Raw genomic sequence first — 18,210 nt, 5'->3', positions numbered from 1 at the left:
GCCTTATATGGTCTTATTGCTGACCAACTTAAATAGGAGAGAACTATAAAGTAATTAAAGGGTAACGGAACAAAAAAGTTATTAGCCATAGATTTAATAAAATATAAATGTGTCAAAGAAAAATGTTACCAATTCTGATTGTTCTGCTGGAACCCGTGAAATTTAAAAGACATTGGCTCTTGCACTTCGTAGTGGGTGATTTGTGACTGAATGGACTTCTTTTAAAAGAAAGACAAGTAATATTTTTTTCAGTTTAGCTGAGTTGTATTGAAATCTATCTCATATGGTACTTACTCATGAAATGGCATGTGGCTACCAAGAACTTTAGTGGAGTAACATGATTAGATGCAGTATGGTATGAGAAAGAATCATTTCTCCTAGCCAATTTTTAGCCTTTCCTAAAGAAGGCAAATAAGCAGTAGAGCTCTAGATTTTTCACTACTGGTTACTATTACCTGCAGTAGCTGAAGAAAGGTAGACACTAATCTTAAGAATTAATTTGGATATTTCTTATTATATTTTGATCCCAGGATTCCATTGTTTTAGGGCTTCTGCTACAAGAATAATGTATCTGTGTTGTAGGTTTGGAGTGGATCCAACAGATAATTATTTCAGCAACAAGAGCACAGACAAAACCTGGAAGCACCATTTCATTGGGCCATGAAATACTTACACACTGCATATCCAGAGTCTGGCAACTTTTTTGACATTCTGCTCCTGTTGTTCCTGCTGTGTTATTTTGACAGTCAAAGTAGACCATGGGAGATTCACAGACTAGAGGAAGGAAAGAAGTGGCACAGGGTTTATTCCACAGCTGTAGCCATTTAAACCACCTATAAGTTCTTTGGAAATTCCCTGTTTCAGTTAGTAGAGATTGTTGTCCCTATTCAACCTGCTGATTTACTACATAGTACTGGATTAAAAAAAAAAAAAACCAAACCAAAAAACAAAACAAAACAAACAAACCAAAAAAACCAAAAAAACCCAAAAAACCCCCACAAAATAGAATAAAAAGTCTTTATGTAAAATGAGGTTTTATGATTAATCTAGTTCACTCCTGCCTTTTATGATAACTGTAGCACTATGACTAAGTGAGAAATGCTTCTATTAAAAACCATTAAGAAGAATCAATTCTATGAACTATTCTGTGCAAAACCTGGTAAAGATAAAAAAGTAAGTGGAAGATTATTTTTACCTGAAGTTGGATTTGGTGCTCCAATGCAATTCAGTCTTCCCTGGACACAAGTGCTGTGAGAGAGGGAAAAACAATCTATTTTATTATCTCCTCTCAAACCAAATATTGAGATTGAGAGCTACTTATCCCTTGTCAAGTTTCAGAATTTTCAAAGGAATTCCAAAAACCTGTTTTGCAGTCTCAGGAAAGAACTTGTCTCAATACCACTACATGTGCTGCTTTCATATGATTCCATTGTTGCTTAGCAGGAAAATTTGTAGGTTGTAATGCGTGTATGCCATTGCTTGTTACTTAAAATTCTCATAAGATGTCCTCTTGTTGTTGTAATTTTATACTTGAAAGATTATAGAATTAAATAAAAAAAATGCACCAGTACAATTGCCCTATCAATCTAGAAATATTACAGAATCATAGAAAACTTTAGGATGGAAAAGACCCTTAAGATCCTCTAGTCCAACCATTAACCCAGCACTGCCAAGTCCACCATTACACTATGTCCCTAAGTGCCATATCTCTATGGCTTTTAAATACTTGCAGGAATAGTGACTCAACCAGTTCCCTGGGCAATCTGTTCCAGTGCTTGGCAACCACTTCAGTACAGAAATTTTTCTTAACATCCAATCAAAACATCCCCCAGTGCAACTTGAGACCATTTCCTTCCATCCCGCCACTTGGTACTTGGGAAAAGAGGCTGACCACAACCTGCTTTCAGTTAGTTTTAGAGAGTGTGTCTTCACTGAGCCTCCTGTTCTCCAGGTTAAACACCCCAGGTGCTTCAGCTGCTCCCCATAATACCTGTGCTCCAGACCAGCTCTGCTGCCCTTCTCTGAACACACCCCAGCATCAAAATGCCTTTCTTGTAGTGAGAGGCTAAAAACTGAACAAAGGATTTGAGGTGCGGCCTCACCAAGACCAAGTACAGGGGGACAATCACTTCCTCAATGTCAAAGGCTTTACAGAAGTCCAGACAGATAACATCCACAGCCTTTCCCTCATCCACTAACCAGGTCACATTGTCATAAAAGGAGATCAGGTTGGTCAAGCAGCAGCTGCCTTTCCCAAACCCATGCTGGCTGGGCCTGATCCCCTGTTTGCCCTGTATGTGCCACTCAAGACAATTTGCTCTGTGTCCTTCCCTGGCACCAAGGTCAGGCTGACAGTTCACCAGATCCTTCTTCTGGCCCACACTGCAAATGGGCATCACATTTGCTGACCTCCAGTCAACCAGGACCTGCAAGGTTAACCAGACTGCTGACACATGGTTGAAAGTGCCTCTGTGAACACTTCCACCAGCTCCCTCAGTGCCCTTGGCTGGACCCCATCTGGCCCCATAGAGGTGTGTGCATATAAATGGTGTAACAGGTCATTAACCAATTCACTTTTCATTGTAGTGGCTCCATTCTGTTCTCTGTCCCCATCCTGAAACTCAGAGGAATATGTACCATTTGTAAAAGTTGAAAATAAAGTTAAAAGAACTTAAAGTTGAAGAAATTGAAGATAGAGCATTCTTTTGAAATTCAGGGTGAAACCATCCTACACATTCCAGGCTTCAATGAGAAAACACACATTGTTTGAATGTTTTAAAAAAGATTACTTACCATACACGCCCACTTTCATGGACCACTTCTCCAAATGGTACAGGAGATCCTTTATAGTAGCAGGGGCATTCATTAGCAGGCACACATTTGCCACTCTCATCCATGTAGGTTCCATTTACACAGGTGCAGCCGTCAACTGGGACAAACTTGATGTTGCATGTGACATCAGGCTCACTCAGAGAGCGGCAGGTGGGTTGACAGGAAGAGATGGTATAGCTGTAGCTCAGGGATTTGGGACATGAGGTGGTGTATTTTGCTTGAGAGAGGAAAATAAAATAGATTGTTAATTCCCGACGGTAAATTCTCATGTGAAAAAAAGAAAAATCAGAGGCAGTAGAAATAACATGTAAACATACACCTCTGCTTATGTTGCATATTTCATGTAAATGTATTTCTGAATAATTTCAGAGTTTGATCTGAAAAGCTATTGCACATGTGGAGTAAAAGATGCATGCAAAGAAGAAAAGATTTTTTCAAATGGAAGTTCAGAAGGAAACCTCCATTTGGTGCTGCCATTCATTGCCAAGATGCCTAAACTTTTTGAGGAATGAGACAAGATATCTTCCTGAATGTCATCTGCTATGCTGAAAACAGACATACTGGGTGAGCAGAACCCAGCATGCAGCTTCAAAGACATGAATTTGCAAGTGTTCTGTTTGATATTATTAGTACTGTTATTCTAATACAACACATTATCTCTGCAATAACTTGTTATACGGGTAAAGCTGTAGTGAAACTCTTAAGTTGCACAGAAACAGGTGGAGGCACTTCCATAAAAACAGTCCCTTTCATAATCAAACCACATCTCCCTTCTATTCATATTCACTCTTGCCAGCAATGGATTGATTTTAAGGGGACAGCAGAGAATTACTCCAGGAGTGCACTTAACAAAATGCTGTCCTCATCATTTACTGATTTGTCTAGAAATGAGTAGAAAATAATCTCTGATCAGCATTTTTTACTGATGTGTGTTCTTAGGAAATGTGGAGAGTACTTACTGCAGACATCAGTCCTCCATCCCTGCAGCTGGATTCCTTTTTCAGCACAAGCTCTCACATAGGCAGACAGAGCTGCACACAGACAGTCCTCACTATTTTCACAGTTACAGGTGTCAAACATGCAGTTCTAAGAATGGAGAGAAAAATAAGGTCCCAGTGCTGGTAATATTGTCAGTCTTTAAAAAAAAACAGTGAACTTTATCTTTCAAGTCTTATTCCTTAATCTTTCTTCAGATATGCTCACTCATAGACAACAGCAACACAGCTTTATCACTTTCTAGTCTTTGTCTAAGGTTCCTGGCAGGGGAAAATGCAGGTAATGAAAATTCAGTCAATTACTGCAGTTATAATTAGGAAATAGTGGTCTTAAATCTGTTATACATTTTGCAGCTTCTTGGTCCTCTGAACCTTTTCAGTGGATATGCTGCACAACAGCTTCCAAAGCTCTTTCACAACGTGCAGTCCAGACACCCGTTTCACCAGTGTCAACACCTGGGTGGCTCCCAGTGAGAAAAGTGGTTTGCAACGCGTTGACAGCAGAGTGATGGTAATTAGGTAATGGGCTTTCTGTTCCAAGCAGTCATTAATGAGATGCCAGGCTGATAAAGTAACAATTGACTGATATTCAAACAAGCATTTGACATGCCTTTAAATACACTATCTGGCTTATGTGTAAAACCACCCTGGAGTAAATAGCTGCCTTTTCTCCGGCAAACAAGTCAGGATCTTGAAGCCAAGACTGACAAGTGAAATAATGTTACAACACAGAGAAACACATGCTGAAAGAAGGAAGTACTGCAGCACAGCAATGGGGATGCAGGCATTGCCTAAGACACGTCTGAAACAGTTCCTATTTCTATTGTTTCCAAAGGGAAAAGCAGTCGGGCAAAGTACCGTGTGGTAAACAGCGGGATTCACTGCATAGTGACAAGCAGCAAAAGGTCCTGTGCTGTCAGTGAGCAGTCCACACCAATGCTGAGCGTATTTTTCTGTGAAATGAAGACACAATAAAAATGCACATTACTCTTTGTACTTCATTAGTCACAAACCCATGCTTGCCCTGGCCTAAGCAGACAGTTCTGGCATTCCATTAAATCTCTTTTTCTCCTGTCTATCTCTCTCTCTCTCTTTTTTTTTTTTTTTTTTTTTTTTTTTCTTTTCCCGCTCAGCTTGTGGTTCATGGTTCCTAAAACCAAAGCAGAGGACTTGGTGAAGGAGATGAATTAAAGATTTCCAAAGATGATCCTGTAATCCACTTCTCTGACACCAAGCTGTCAGCTTGGACATCTACTCTTTTTTCAGTGACCTTGCAGTTTGCTTCACTTATGCTTCTGTCACTCTTTTTTTACATTGTTAGTTATCTTCAGTGCATTCATTTTGAATATTTGTTTCTGATTTCAGATGCAAGTTTTTATCAAATATTTAAGTCTTTATTATTTTTATCTTTGCTTTCCAACAGATGTTTTCCTTAGAGATTAGCAAAAAGAAAAAAACAAACCAGAAGAAATTTCAAGAAGCACTCACCATTATCAATGCTGAGTGCACAAGGATTCTCAAAACTCTGCTGGATATTGGGGCATGAAGCCTGAGTTTTCCATGTGTTAGCAAATGCTGATGCTGTTCCTTCAACTATTCCACTTATGACCTTGAAGTCATCAGTTTGGATGTTATTGAAATTTCCACAGAGACCTGTTGAAAAGGAGTGAAAAGTTTACACTGCTCTGACTACAAAAAAAGACATTGATCAAGGAGTTCTTTATTTCATTCACTCACCACAAGTTTGGTTTTTGAAAGAAGCGTCCAGACGCACAAACACTTGCATCATGGGTGTGAACTGCACCTCAACCTGGACGCCAAAGCTTGTGTCCATGATCATGAAGAATGAGGAAGGTCTGAACATGGTGACATTAGCTACACATGAGAAACAAAATGGTCACTTTCTGAACAAGGCCAAATGCTGAAAGCACAGTACTGTTCTTTTTTAATTCTATTGCATTTTTTGCAAATTCAGAAGTGAAACAAAGATCTGTAGGTCAGAGATATCACATGCAATCCTTAGTTCTTGAAACAAAAATAAAATTTATTTCTAAGCAAGTGTGAGCACAGGGGTAGTAACAAAAAAAGAGGTAAAAGAGGTAAAGAGATGTCTTCTGCCTTCACTTTTGTGCAGTGAGAAGGAAGTAAATCTGAGTAATCAAATCAGGAGACTGTGAATTCTGTTTGCTACTGTTTGAACCCTTGCCTGTGCTTGTCCAGCATGACACCAAACATCCCACTTTACTTCAAAAGCACTCATGTAATTTACGGTTAGAGGAAAAAACTACCTGCTGACATGGGCAGCTGGGTGTAGATGGAGTTCACGAACACACCGCCATCAGGTTTGACCTCCACGATCTGATAAGGAAGAGGAACAAAAGGCAACTCTGTGAATCGTAGAATGGTTTGGCTTGGGACGGACTGTTAAAGGTCATCCAATTCCAAACCCCCTGCTGTGGGACACCTTCCGCTAGGACAGGTTGCTCAAAGCCCCATCCAACCTGGCCTGAACACTTACAGGGATGGCACATCCACAGATTCTCTCAGCAACCAGTCCCAGTGTTTCACCACCCTCATGGTAAAGAATTTCTTCCCAATATCTAATCTAAACCTGTCCCCTTTCAGTTTGAAGCCATTCCCCCTTGTCACATCACCTTGTGCCCTAGGAAAGAGCCCCTCTCCACCTTTCTTGTAGGCCCATTTTAGGGACTGAAAGGCTCTCATTTTAGGGACTAAAAGTCTCTCCAGAGCTTTCCCTTCTCCAGGCTGAACAACCCCAATTCTCTTAGCCTTTCCTGATAGGAAAAGTGCTCCAGCCCTGTGTTAGTCTTTGTGGCCTCCTCTGGACCTGTTCCCACAGGTCCGTGTTCTTCTTATGCTGGGGAGCCCAGAGCTGGATGCAGCACTCCAGGGGAGTCTTCCCAGAGCAATGTAGAGGGGAAGAATCCCCTCCCTCACCCTGCTGGCCACACTGCTTTGGATGCAGCCCAGGCTGGCCTTCTGGCATGCCAGCCATGGGTGAAAAATAACTATAGTCTGAAGAGTAATAATGAGGAGGACCCCAGTGATATTAATTAAACCAATATTCAATAAAAAGATAGATCTTTGTGATATCACCTCCCCCTTATTTCTACTTGGTACATTTTACTAATTTTCCCTGCCAGAAAAGAATACTTTTAAAGGGACTTTTTCAGCTTTTCAGGAGATTACATTATCTTGTTTTCTTTGAACACATCTTAGTGATTAATTACCTCACAAACTGTTGTAACCATAATTACTAACCTTGAAGCCCATGGTCTTTTCCCATCTAATTGGCAGAGAAAATAGCTTTTTTCTGCTTTGTGAGTACAATGTGTTTCTTAATGAAATTCCACAAAGCCAAATTTATGGCTGATCTGATTTTCCTAACAAAATTCACTTCTTTTCGCTTGATTAAAAATATCATCTACTCATCATACATTTGCTGAAAATCAGACAAAGAAATGAAGCTGCCTGACTGATTAAGCCCTAGTTTCTTTTCTCCCCGTATTTTTATTGTGCTTATTTTGCATTCTTACAGTTTGTCCTTTATTCATGTTGAGGGTCACTGACTTCAGGCAGGTCTCGGTGTCGGTCAGGCCACACTTGCGTAGTTCTGCCAGGATGGTAAATTTTTCATCTTTACAGTCCTGGAAAAAAAAAAAAAGTCAAGTTATTTCACAGAAGACTAATTACAGAATTTTTCCCTATAAAATTTTCTCTCAATTCTGAAGAAGTATTTATTTTTCTGGAGAAGATACAGACTGTAGCAAATTCTAGAGCTTTCTTGGCTGAAGATTCAATTTTTCCCTGTTTGAATGATTAGGAACAAGAAATGTAGAATCTGGATTTTATTGATTGTATCCATACGGATGTCAAGATGGAGATCCATATTCGTATTTGGTGGTTTTATTCATGACAACTTCCAGTGTTTGATTCAATTCTATTGTAACTCTCATCTTTCTGTAGCTGGTATCAATGCTAGACAAAAATGTCTGATAAAATATGTTTTAGGTGAACAGTAACATACAATATTTTATTTCCATTTACTGAATGGTGCAGATGGGGAAAAAGGAAAGCAAACAACAAACAGAAAAAGCCCCAAAAAGATCAAAACATTTCACCTACATGTCTGTAATTAAATATTTTAATTATAATTAATTTCCAAATTTTCTATTTATTTTGAGTTGTTTTTAAATGTTTAAAAACATTTAAAAGCTAAGTGGAATGCATCAATTAACTTGAAGTGTTTTTCTGTATTTAAACTCTGCAAAAATAAAAAAAAAAGGGCTGGTTTGTAATCTATATTTTTAAGAACAGTTACTGTAATTTTTAGAGTTGTACCATTTGTCCAAATACTTTATAACAGAGTAACATGGCAAAAATTATGCAACTCAGTAAGAGAGCTAGATTAGTTGTACTGAAGGTTGCACACTAGGCAAATTCTTAAAAGGACAGTGCTCTTCAATTACTCTCTCACAGAACTGGACATTTTCCAGTGAGCACTGCACACGGTTGCATGACATCCTAATAATTACCTGATGATTGTCAGTGAAATGGCAGCGTAGCAAACATCTGGCTAAGCGGCAGGGAATTTAATGTCGGTATGTCAGAAGTTCTAAGTTTAGTAAGTGTTTTCTTTCTATAAATCTATAAGGCTTTATGACCTAGAAGTATCCTCTGAGTCCCACCTTAGAGAGGACGTAGGTGCAGTCTCCGTGGTGATCATAGTGCTTCTTATCATATGTGGAAATGTGGGAGCCTCCCACGACAGAGCACGTTCCTGGGCATAACTTGTCTTGGCAGCTCCACTGGCCTCCATTACAGGTACTGGAAGAATAAAGTTAGGTGGAATCAGTAAGAGTGGTCCAGAACAAGAGGACATACAGTGCTGTTAGGTGCAGCTGCTTTGCTATTGCTTTTTCCTTCAAGCTGTGGTTTGACACACAGGTTTAAGAGTTTCCAAAATGCGGTGAACTTGTGATGCATCGTATTAAAATAGATTTCTCTGGTAATCATTCTCCTTGCTTATCTGATTGTTTTTCTTCTTTGGACAGGTGAACTCTCCAAAACAGGTTTTGGATAAATCATTGTGTGGATTTTTTCAGGTAACATAAAGCACAACGACAAATTAAAATATTTTCTGGGTGGTTTTGTTGTTTTGTCATTGGTTTTTTTTTGTAATACAAATGTATCATAGACTAATAAATAAGAAAAGGTAATTCCACATCTGCTCCTGATGCAGACTGTGTCTGTTTTCAAAGCTGATGTAGTAGAGCACAGGCACAGGATTAATAATTGTGAAATTGTGCTTGTATTGTGTCATCCCTTGCTTTCTCGAGAGAAAATAAATATTTGCAAATACATTAATGACTATAACTTCATTCCCCTCAGAGAATTCCAAATGTTTGAACAAAATAAACAAAGAGGAAGCATTTTAATTGACTGGTGAGAAATCTAAACATTGTAAATCCTTGCTTTGATCACCATGAGATAGAGTGCAAAGCTAGTGATGGCTGTTGCTAAATAAAACAAATAATGTTCTTTAGGGGTGCTTTGGAAATGAAGCGGTCAGTTAAATACACACATCAACTACCAGTGATGCAATTGCATATAATAAACTATTAAAGCCATTAAATATATGAGAGGAAATAGTGAGTTAAAAAAGTAACAAAGGTTACCAGGTCTGGCATGGCTCTGAAAAAGAAGCTCCTGTAGCATAGGTTTTGCCATTGTAAATACAGGAGCACTCCTGCTGGGGAATGCAGCCAGAGTTGTTGATGTCATCAAATACAGTCCCTAAATTAAAAAAAAAAAAAGACAAAACCTTGATCAATTAAAGATGCATTTCCTATACACCATTTTATTTGTTATAAATCCTAAATATTTTCTTAGCAAGAGAGGTGCAGTTGTTGTGAGTGGACACAGCAATGATGAGGACAGCAGGACTGTGTCAGACTGCTGAGGGAAGGATTCAACCTTCACCCTTTGTATCCTTAAATTCCACCTGCTCTGAAAGAGGGACATGTAGCATAGGTGGCTGGTTGAAAGATTAGTCTTGATCTCATTGCTGTTCTTTTTTCCTGCTTTCTGAATATTGCACATGTATTGATAATTAATTCACACATCTTTTCTCAGCTGACACGTGACAAACTCCTGTCACTTGCAGCTGTGAAAAATACAACTATATGAGGCTTAAATCCCATGGAACCTACAGGTAAGCTCTTGTTCTTTGAGATCAGAGATGTGAATACTTAAGGACTTGCCTGGAGGGCAGAAACAGCCATCAATACAGTGCTCTTCACAAAACAGAGATCGTTCAGGATTCGTGCATGTATCAGTACAGGGGGAGTTGCACTCCTGGTACTGCATGTTGTAAGGACACTTCTTGGCTGAAATTTAAAGGAAGAGATTTTTTTTTTCAGTCAAAAGTATTTCTAGTTCTCTATACATGTAAATATTTATATCCATCTAAGTTTGTAAGCTAGATTTAAAAAAAAACACACCAAACTGCAATTGACCACTAGCTCTCAAAATTTGCAAGTTTAACCATGTAAATCCCTGTTTTACAGTTGAGATGTGCATTCCATGACTCTGGTGCTGAACTGGCTCAATGACTGGATTTCTGGGGATGGCAAGGTAACAACCTCAGAAAGCCAGCAAGGTCTGTTTCTACTGAAGGTTCCCTTCTGTATGAACACCTGCACTGCTAGTGAAATGTAAGACTTAAATTCTTAAAACTTTAGTATATTTGCATTTTGATATACCATCAGAAGGACAAGTAGCACCTCATGGGCTTTTGTTTTGGAGCAAATGACAGTATAAACAGCTACCCCATAATCAAGTATATGTTTAAATTAATACAAACTCATCACTGTCAAGCAAGAGGAGATAAACAGGTGGTTAGTTAGACATACACCTGTGAAGATCCAATCAGTTAACTGAGAACCACAAGCGCTAGAGCCATCATGAGGAAAAGAATCAGGAATACAAGCAAGCAAGCAAGCTTGCCTCATTCTTCCTTCTTGTTTCCCCTTTATTTCCTTCCTTCACTGTACCGGTTCCTTAAATTACACTTTGACTCTCATTAGAGTATCCATGTTAGTGTTTTGGTAGTGTTTAATTCAGTTTGCATTAAAATCCTTAGCTCTTTTGTCGAAGTCTTCATGCTAGAACTTATACATCAGAATTTTCTAAAGGATTCAGTCGTGAACAGGCTGTAACTCCTCCTGCATCCTCAGCATTATTTGAGAGCTTGTTTATTAGTTACTGAGCATGTAGTAAGGCTGTCTCCAGTGACACTCACGGCACAGTTTTGAAGTTCTCCAGTCCAGGGGCTGCCCACCAGCATGAGCACACTGCCGGGAGTACTCAGCAAAGGTGTCACAGATGCACGTGCTGTTTTTAGATTCTGCAGAGCGGCACAAGTCATCTTGGCAAGTCTTGATGTAGTCTTCAACATCAACTAGGTCATTACAGTCTGCAAATGCAGAGCTGGTCAATGTTTTCTCGCATATGTCATCCTTTGGAGGAAAAAAATAGACAAATCTCAGTAAACAGAAAGAAGTTGGGGGGGTTGGTATTGTTATTTTTTGTAATTATTATGTAACATAATTTTATAGCTCTCTTTAAGTTGTTGTTGCCTGAGGGCTTTTGCTATTGGCCTGTATGAAGTTGTAGAAGGGAACGGATAAATTTGAAAGAAAAACAAAAGGAAAGTCAAAAGATCCTTACGAGATTATCAGAGCAGTTATATGTTGGGATAGAAGTGGAGTCTTCACAGTGCTCTGTTGGCCCATCCATTTTCTGCATATTCCCAAACTGCAAGGCTGTCATCTTAATATCTGTAGAAAATAAGTTTAATAATGAAGATCAGAGGTTTTTGTTCAAAGCAACTGCCTGTTATCTTTTTTTTCTCTCAAAATCTGGGTCAAGGCTGGCCAAGACAGTTAGCTCCCTTAAGCTAAATGTGATCATCACCTCTTCCAAAGGAAGCGCTACATCACTACCTCAATTTTCTTTGTACAGCACCCTGGAAAAAGCAAACATTGGAAAACAATTCTCAGCCTATTACATCTAGATGCACACTACGATTTTTCCCAGAAAAATAACAAACCCTACTCAGATTATATTGAGCCATTCAGGGCAGAGGAAAAAAAAGATCTAAATGGGAATTTGGAGAATGGAGATTGTTGTAAGACAAGGTTTAGGAAAATGTTCCAGCTGGGAATAGTTAAAAATATAAGATTTTACAAAGATTATGCAAATCAACAGGGAAATGTGGATATACGGATTTTGAGACAAAAATGAAACTAGAAATGTACTGTCTAGAAAATATAATTGCCTTTTGTTTTATTGAATATATTTCTATATTTAATTATCTTATTAGTGAAAATCTGCTCATTTTTATGGAGTTACCTGATTAGTTTTACCAGCATGGTTTACAACAGTGGCAAGCAAGAGATATGCAATCAGTTGTTAGCACCAGTACTATATTTACACTCAGAGCATTAATTTACATAATCTGATCTCTCTACTACATATTTTTAAACAGAGATTGAATCATATCTTATGGGTAAATCATTTGACAGGATGGGAAAGAGGAATGCTGATGATGTCAGCCTGTTGGAGATCCCATAAACCTTTTTTTTTAAATTTAAAACACTTACTGTTTGAAATGAACTCATTGTATATGGGAAAGCCGTTGAAGTCACCACAAAGTCCACAAGTCTGATTGGCATATTTCTCATTCAATTCCAGCTACAATGATGAATAGCAAGTTGACAGAAGTTAGTATAAATATTCTAAAATATATTCAAGACCAGAGAAAACAGTTGCATCTGCGGTCTCTTAGTATATCTTGTCAGATCTGTGGAATTTTATTTAGCAATTTAATTCAAGCATGAAGGATGGAATAAAGACAGCTTATATTTGACTGCAGAGTCCAAGCTATTGATACTACTGACACACACTTCAAATTTCACTGCACTATCTATACTATCCTTAGCCACTTTCTATTGATTCTTCAGAAAGAAAATCAAATCCACAGAAAAAAATGAAGGTATAGGAGAGTGAAATTCTGCTAAAAAATATATTTGAAGGGGTAATTAGGCCCTATAATAATACTAATAGTACTAATAGCTAATGATACAATGAAAGTGATTTTTCATCCTGTTTTAAGCAGATGCTTGCCATCCACTATGTATAAATTCATGTAATTTTCTTTAGGACTACCTGGATGCAAGCCTATCTTTACTAAGAAAGAATTGCTCAACAGTGTGAGATAAGAAGGCAGTAGCAACCCCCATAACAGGTAGAGCCAAGCCTAATCAAAGATTAGCTCTGTTCTATGAAGGGGTAAACAGGTCCAGGAGCAGTTCTTACCAGAATGCTGTCCTTTTCATTCCACAATAACACAACACCGATTTTGCTGCCAACTTTCACATAAATGCTGCTCTTCTCTATCGTAATACCAGATTGACTATATGGCAGTTGAACTCTGGGAAAAGGCAGAAAGAATGCTAGTTAGCTTCTGATCCAAATGTTTGATAAGAAGGGAAAGTCTTGTGGTGTCCACCATCTGTAGGTCAGAAAGAATGCTAGTTAGCTTCTGATCCAAATGTTTGATAAGAAGAAGAGAAAGTCTTGTGGTGTCCACCATCTGCAGGAATTCAAAAATAGTGTATTTTTGGGAAAGAAAAGCAATTATGAAATAAGATGGTCCAGCATTATCAAATATGGATGCAAATTTGGATCCAGCTTCTCAGAACATTTCATCCAAATTTTATTTTTGAGGCAATCCTTAAGAGAAGGATTTATTTTGTATGGCATGAATTAATAGCATTTTATTCATTATTTATGTTGGTAAAATTGTCAGATCTATTAAAGAATACATAATTGTTTCCCCCTAAACACACCAAAGTACTTGGCAATAATTGGGAAAAAAAAAGCCTGTGGATTATGTTGGTAAAATTGTCAGATCTATTAAAGAATACATAATTGTTTCCCCCCCGCCCCCCAAACACACCAAAGTACTTGGCAATGATTGGAGAAAAAAAAAGCCTGTGGGTACCTAAGAAGTGTTATGAGTGAACTTACCTGTTGCCATCGACCATGACAGCATCTTTTGTTAGTTCAGCAACAACACCTTCGAGTTTCATGGTGATGCGGTTGATGGTTGGAGTGTTTGCCACCACTTCACGCCTAATCTGGATGTTGAAATCCTCATAGGGAGCGTTGCAGTGGGAGGCAAAAACGTAATTACAGAGCCCAGGGAAGGTGAATATGTCCCCATCGAAGGTCTTGAAGTGGAAGTTGCCCCATGTGCTGCACACACGGCCATTGTGAGCAGGATTAGCAGCTGTGAATTAAGACTGGCTGTTAAAAATTACTTAAAATCCCCAGCCTCCCCATGGGGAAAATCAGCTTGTCCAAAGCCTCGTTTTCTCACTAAATGTCTTTTGCCTTCCTAGCTCCATTTGCTGTTTTCTATCTAATCACTATACAGCTGAGTATGCATTCATCACTCATATCTCTTACTCATATACCCTACAAATGGTTACAGTTATGTTCAGCTGGAGCTTAATTAGTCACCTTCACTTCAGCTAAGACAACAGTTTATTTCTAATCACCATGTGTCTCTTCTGAATTATCCATGGCTTCCTTTATTGGTACCTTTCCCCATTTATATTAAAGTCTTCTGTCTGTACCCCTTAAAACTGAACACTTACTGAATACACTTAGTTTCCTTTACTTACATGTTATTGCTAGATTTGTTAGCAGTGGTGGAAAGATGTTCAAGTTAGCTGAAATTTTGAAAGAAGCTAGAAAAGAAATAAGAAAGAAATCAAAAACTAGCATAACAATACCTACATTTGCATGTAGAATACACCCAGGAAGGACTAGGGAGTTAATATGCCAGACCCAAGGAAACAATGTTAAGCCTGTTTTATTTTACACAGGTTAAAAGCAGATAATAAAATTTGAACTCAGTATACTTAAGTCATAAGAAAATTGCTTTCAGCTGTGATGTTCTGCATTTTTTACATGTTAATTTTGACCTTTTTATGAAACTGTGCTTCATTAGAATATTGGAATTCTTCAGAGACATAGAACAATACAAAGGGCTAAGCTGTATTAAATTAGCCTCTCACTGCTACAAAAGCAAATTTGCCTTCTCATTACACCTCCTCTTTCTAAGGAGAGAATAAAAACCTTAATTATCAACTTTTCTCTGTTTTATATTTTTCTATTAAGGGGCTGAAAACTCTTCAAATGGCCACACATTGGTTTTATAGGACAGACACAAATCATTACATGGCAAAAGTCAGGGAGGATGGGTTGGCTTCTTGGTTTCCCAACATCAGCCACTGATTTCACAGCAGGCCAAAGTGGTCTCACTTCCTTTTTTTAAAAGGAACCAAGCATCACTTTGGTTTTATATGTACATGTTCATGCAGATATGGATTCAGCCTCTACAAACACATCTGTTTGCTTAGTTAACTATGATCATACAAATTTAGCCATACTGTGTAATATGTGTGTGTGAACTTAGTAACTGGTGTCTAGTAAATATATTGCTCTTCTTAGAGAGATGTTAATAAACATTTCTTTTCATCTGGCACCACTGGCAATACGCTAAGGAGGGTTTTTTTAAAAGGCATTTTTATTATTCAGTATGGATGTAGCAAATAAATACAAATATGCAGTATAAATAAATGTACCATTCTTTTTCTGTAGAAGACCCCCAGAGAACTGACTTCCTATTTGGATTCCAATATGACCTCCTGTGAAAAAATTGTGAAAAGCATATTAAGAGTAATATCCTGTACCTGAACTTTTAAAGCAAAGCATTTAGCTAGGATCAAAGGACCCAGATACAACTCTGTAAAACACAGGGGAGAGTCTCCTTTATCACATCAGAAAAAACGAAACAGGCTCCTCAAGAAAGCTACAATGTTATTATAGAAAGAGACGTTCTATTACAAATTCTCAAAATTTCTAATCCAAATAACATATGTATTTTGTAACATGCTTTACAACATATTGTAATCCAAATAACATATATCTGCTTTCTTTGTTTCTCTCAAAACTCACTGCAAGAGTTCTAATAATGGGATAACACCCCTTATGTCACTGCTGCACTAGATCTCAGTAATATGTGAAACAATACAGGAGGAATTCACACCCCTTATGTCACTGCTGCACTAGATCTCAGTAATAAACAATGTGAAACAATACAGGAGGAATTAACAAAATGCAGGTGAGTTCATTTATTAAAATTGTTGTGTAGAAGCTAGGTTACAAGAAAAGGCATGGAAGTGGTTGAAAGAATCAAGGGGCTTCAAGCTTCATCCAATAATGGTTGCAGATATTGATGAGCTTCTTTAGTGCCTAAGCATAGGGCTTTTTCTCAGGGGGCAGACGGGAAGCCTCCATCATGGATCTGGATTTGCTCTACAGCTGGGTACAAGCAGGAGCCTCTGAGGGACAGTACATGGGCCATAGCCTGAGCAGTAACCTAGAAGTAACCTGATGAACCAGGTTTCCTGTTCTACCCACCTACTCACTCAAAGATTGTTCAAACTCACCTCTGCAGAAAACTAAGCATCATGCTGTAAAGCTATTTGACCAAGGGTTCTTGCTACAACACCTGAAGCAAAGACCTTTGAGGGTTGACAGATATTCTCTGGAATGCTTTGAAGGTTTCCTGTTCTACCCACCTACTCACTCAAAGATTGTTCAAACTCACCTCTGCAGAAAACTAAGCATCATGCTGTAAAGCTATTTGACCAAGGGTTCTTGCTACAACACCTGAAGCAAAGACTTTGAGAGTTGACAAATATTCTCTGGAATGCTTTGGTTCCTAGAAAAAGACTGACCCTGACCTCCTGGGTTGACATTCTAAGATCTTGGATTTTATAAGTAAATATACCAGGCATTTCCTGTAAAAGTTGAAGGGTTGCAACTTTATTTTGTGAAGGACCGAATGCACTCAGGATGTGATAAGTGTGCTTGTAACAGATTGACTAATAGGTACCTTTAACTGCCAAGTCTAAATCCTCACAGGATTAAAGTGATGAAATGACTAATATCTGAATCCTTACCTGGATTATGTGAATGAGCACTGTAGGTGTCTAGAGAATTTCTCAGTCAAAGCAGAACTGCCTATGGAGTTTCCCCTAAGTTAGGGCCCCCTTTTCCTCACACAATAGGTGAGAAGAGTCCACAGAGAGAGCCCCAAGAGATTACTGGCTTTGGAGCAGAGGGTTCTGGGCAATCCCACCGTAGCTAGAAGTTGCTGCAGTGTATGCAGTCTCTTTCAGCTCGAAACTTTTAATTCTTTTCTCATTTTACTTTGTGCTTGACTGCTAGTGATGTGCAAAGAAGTAACGTGGGACAGAGCTTAACCATTTTCCATTTCCTGCTCATCTTTAAGTATTATAGATAATAACATTAAGTAATGTTTTCACATCATTATAATTTATACTGATTATAATTGATGAAGAAGTAACGTGGGACAGAGCTTAACCATTTTCCATTTCCTGCTCATCTTTGAGTATCATAGATAATAACATTAAGTAAATGTCTTCACATCATTTTAATTTATACTGATTATAATTGATAAAAATATAATTGGTGAAAAAATTGATACAGATCAGGTAAGAGAAATACCTCTTTAACTCTATATAATAGGCTGAAGTTTGCTTTCACATTACACATCCATAGGAATCTCGGCAGGCATAGAATCACAGAAGGTTTGTTTATTCTAGTGCAGAAGCCTTTGTAACAGAGCAAAATAGATCTATATATGTATTTTGTTCTGTTAATTTTTCTCAAGGAAACAGCAGGAGCCTTTGTTTACTTAGCAAATACATCATTCCCAAGGAAATTCTACCTGCAGTTGTTTGTTTAGCAATTACACAATGCCACGTTGTTTACTGTTATAAAAATAAATGTCTCTCGGTTGTAAGAAATTTACTATTTGATAATTTGGAAACCAACCTAATGATTAAGAATTTTTGGTTGCATCCTGCAAAGTCTCTATCCTGCTGGTATTTATTGTTGTCACCAGTTTATAAAAGTTAATATTTGACACAAAATATAAAGGAAGTCACACAGTGTTTGCGGAGATGGCATGGGATGGGACCATTATTCTTTAGTCCGGATATCGGAAAATATTTCCCACAGGGTGTGTTTCAAATAAAGAGGTATTTGCTGGGCACTGTCTAATCACCACTCATTTGTCAAAGCGGTTGATCAGATTAGCACTGCACAGGAGAAATAACTTTCTTGTTCCATGAATGGCTGAAAACACTTCTGACCGACACTGTGTAACTCTAAACAGAAGTTTATACTCTACGAG

At 38.2% G+C, this 18,210-nt stretch overlaps 1 protein-coding gene across 1 annotated transcript in view; it reads right to left on the bottom strand.

Annotated features, from left to right (window-relative positions):
* LOC121341487 (mucin-5AC-like) overlaps positions 1–18,210 on the bottom strand; it is a 41,296-nt gene that overhangs the window by 15,018 nt on the left and 8,068 nt on the right. The window contains exons 2-19 of the mRNA XM_041415012.1: positions 14,603–14,668; positions 13,944–14,205; positions 13,230–13,344; positions 12,515–12,605; positions 11,580–11,689; positions 11,152–11,368; positions 10,112–10,237; positions 9,527–9,644; positions 8,537–8,675; positions 7,385–7,495; positions 6,116–6,185; positions 5,565–5,702; positions 5,316–5,480; positions 4,686–4,780; positions 3,792–3,918; positions 2,794–3,049; positions 1,196–1,248; positions 674–774 (exon numbers count right to left, since the gene is read on the bottom strand). Coding sequence (XP_041270946.1) covers positions 674–774; positions 1,196–1,248; positions 2,794–3,049; positions 3,792–3,918; positions 4,686–4,780; positions 5,316–5,480; positions 5,565–5,702; positions 6,116–6,185; positions 7,385–7,495; positions 8,537–8,675; positions 9,527–9,644; positions 10,112–10,237; positions 11,152–11,368; positions 11,580–11,689; positions 12,515–12,605; positions 13,230–13,344; positions 13,944–14,205; positions 14,603–14,668 — 2,360 coding nt within the window. The remainder of the gene's footprint in view (positions 1–673; positions 775–1,195; positions 1,249–2,793; positions 3,050–3,791; positions 3,919–4,685; positions 4,781–5,315; positions 5,481–5,564; positions 5,703–6,115; positions 6,186–7,384; positions 7,496–8,536; positions 8,676–9,526; positions 9,645–10,111; positions 10,238–11,151; positions 11,369–11,579; positions 11,690–12,514; positions 12,606–13,229; positions 13,345–13,943; positions 14,206–14,602; positions 14,669–18,210) is intronic.

Source organism: Onychostruthus taczanowskii, unplaced genomic scaffold (genome assembly GCF_017590055.1).
Source record: "Onychostruthus taczanowskii isolate IOZ18803 unplaced genomic scaffold, ASM1759005v1 scaffold49, whole genome shotgun sequence".
NCBI lineage: Eukaryota > Metazoa > Chordata > Aves > Passeriformes > Passeridae > Onychostruthus > Onychostruthus taczanowskii.
The sequence above is the reverse complement of the archived record's forward strand: the minus strand, read 5'-3'. Positions and strand labels throughout refer to the sequence as shown.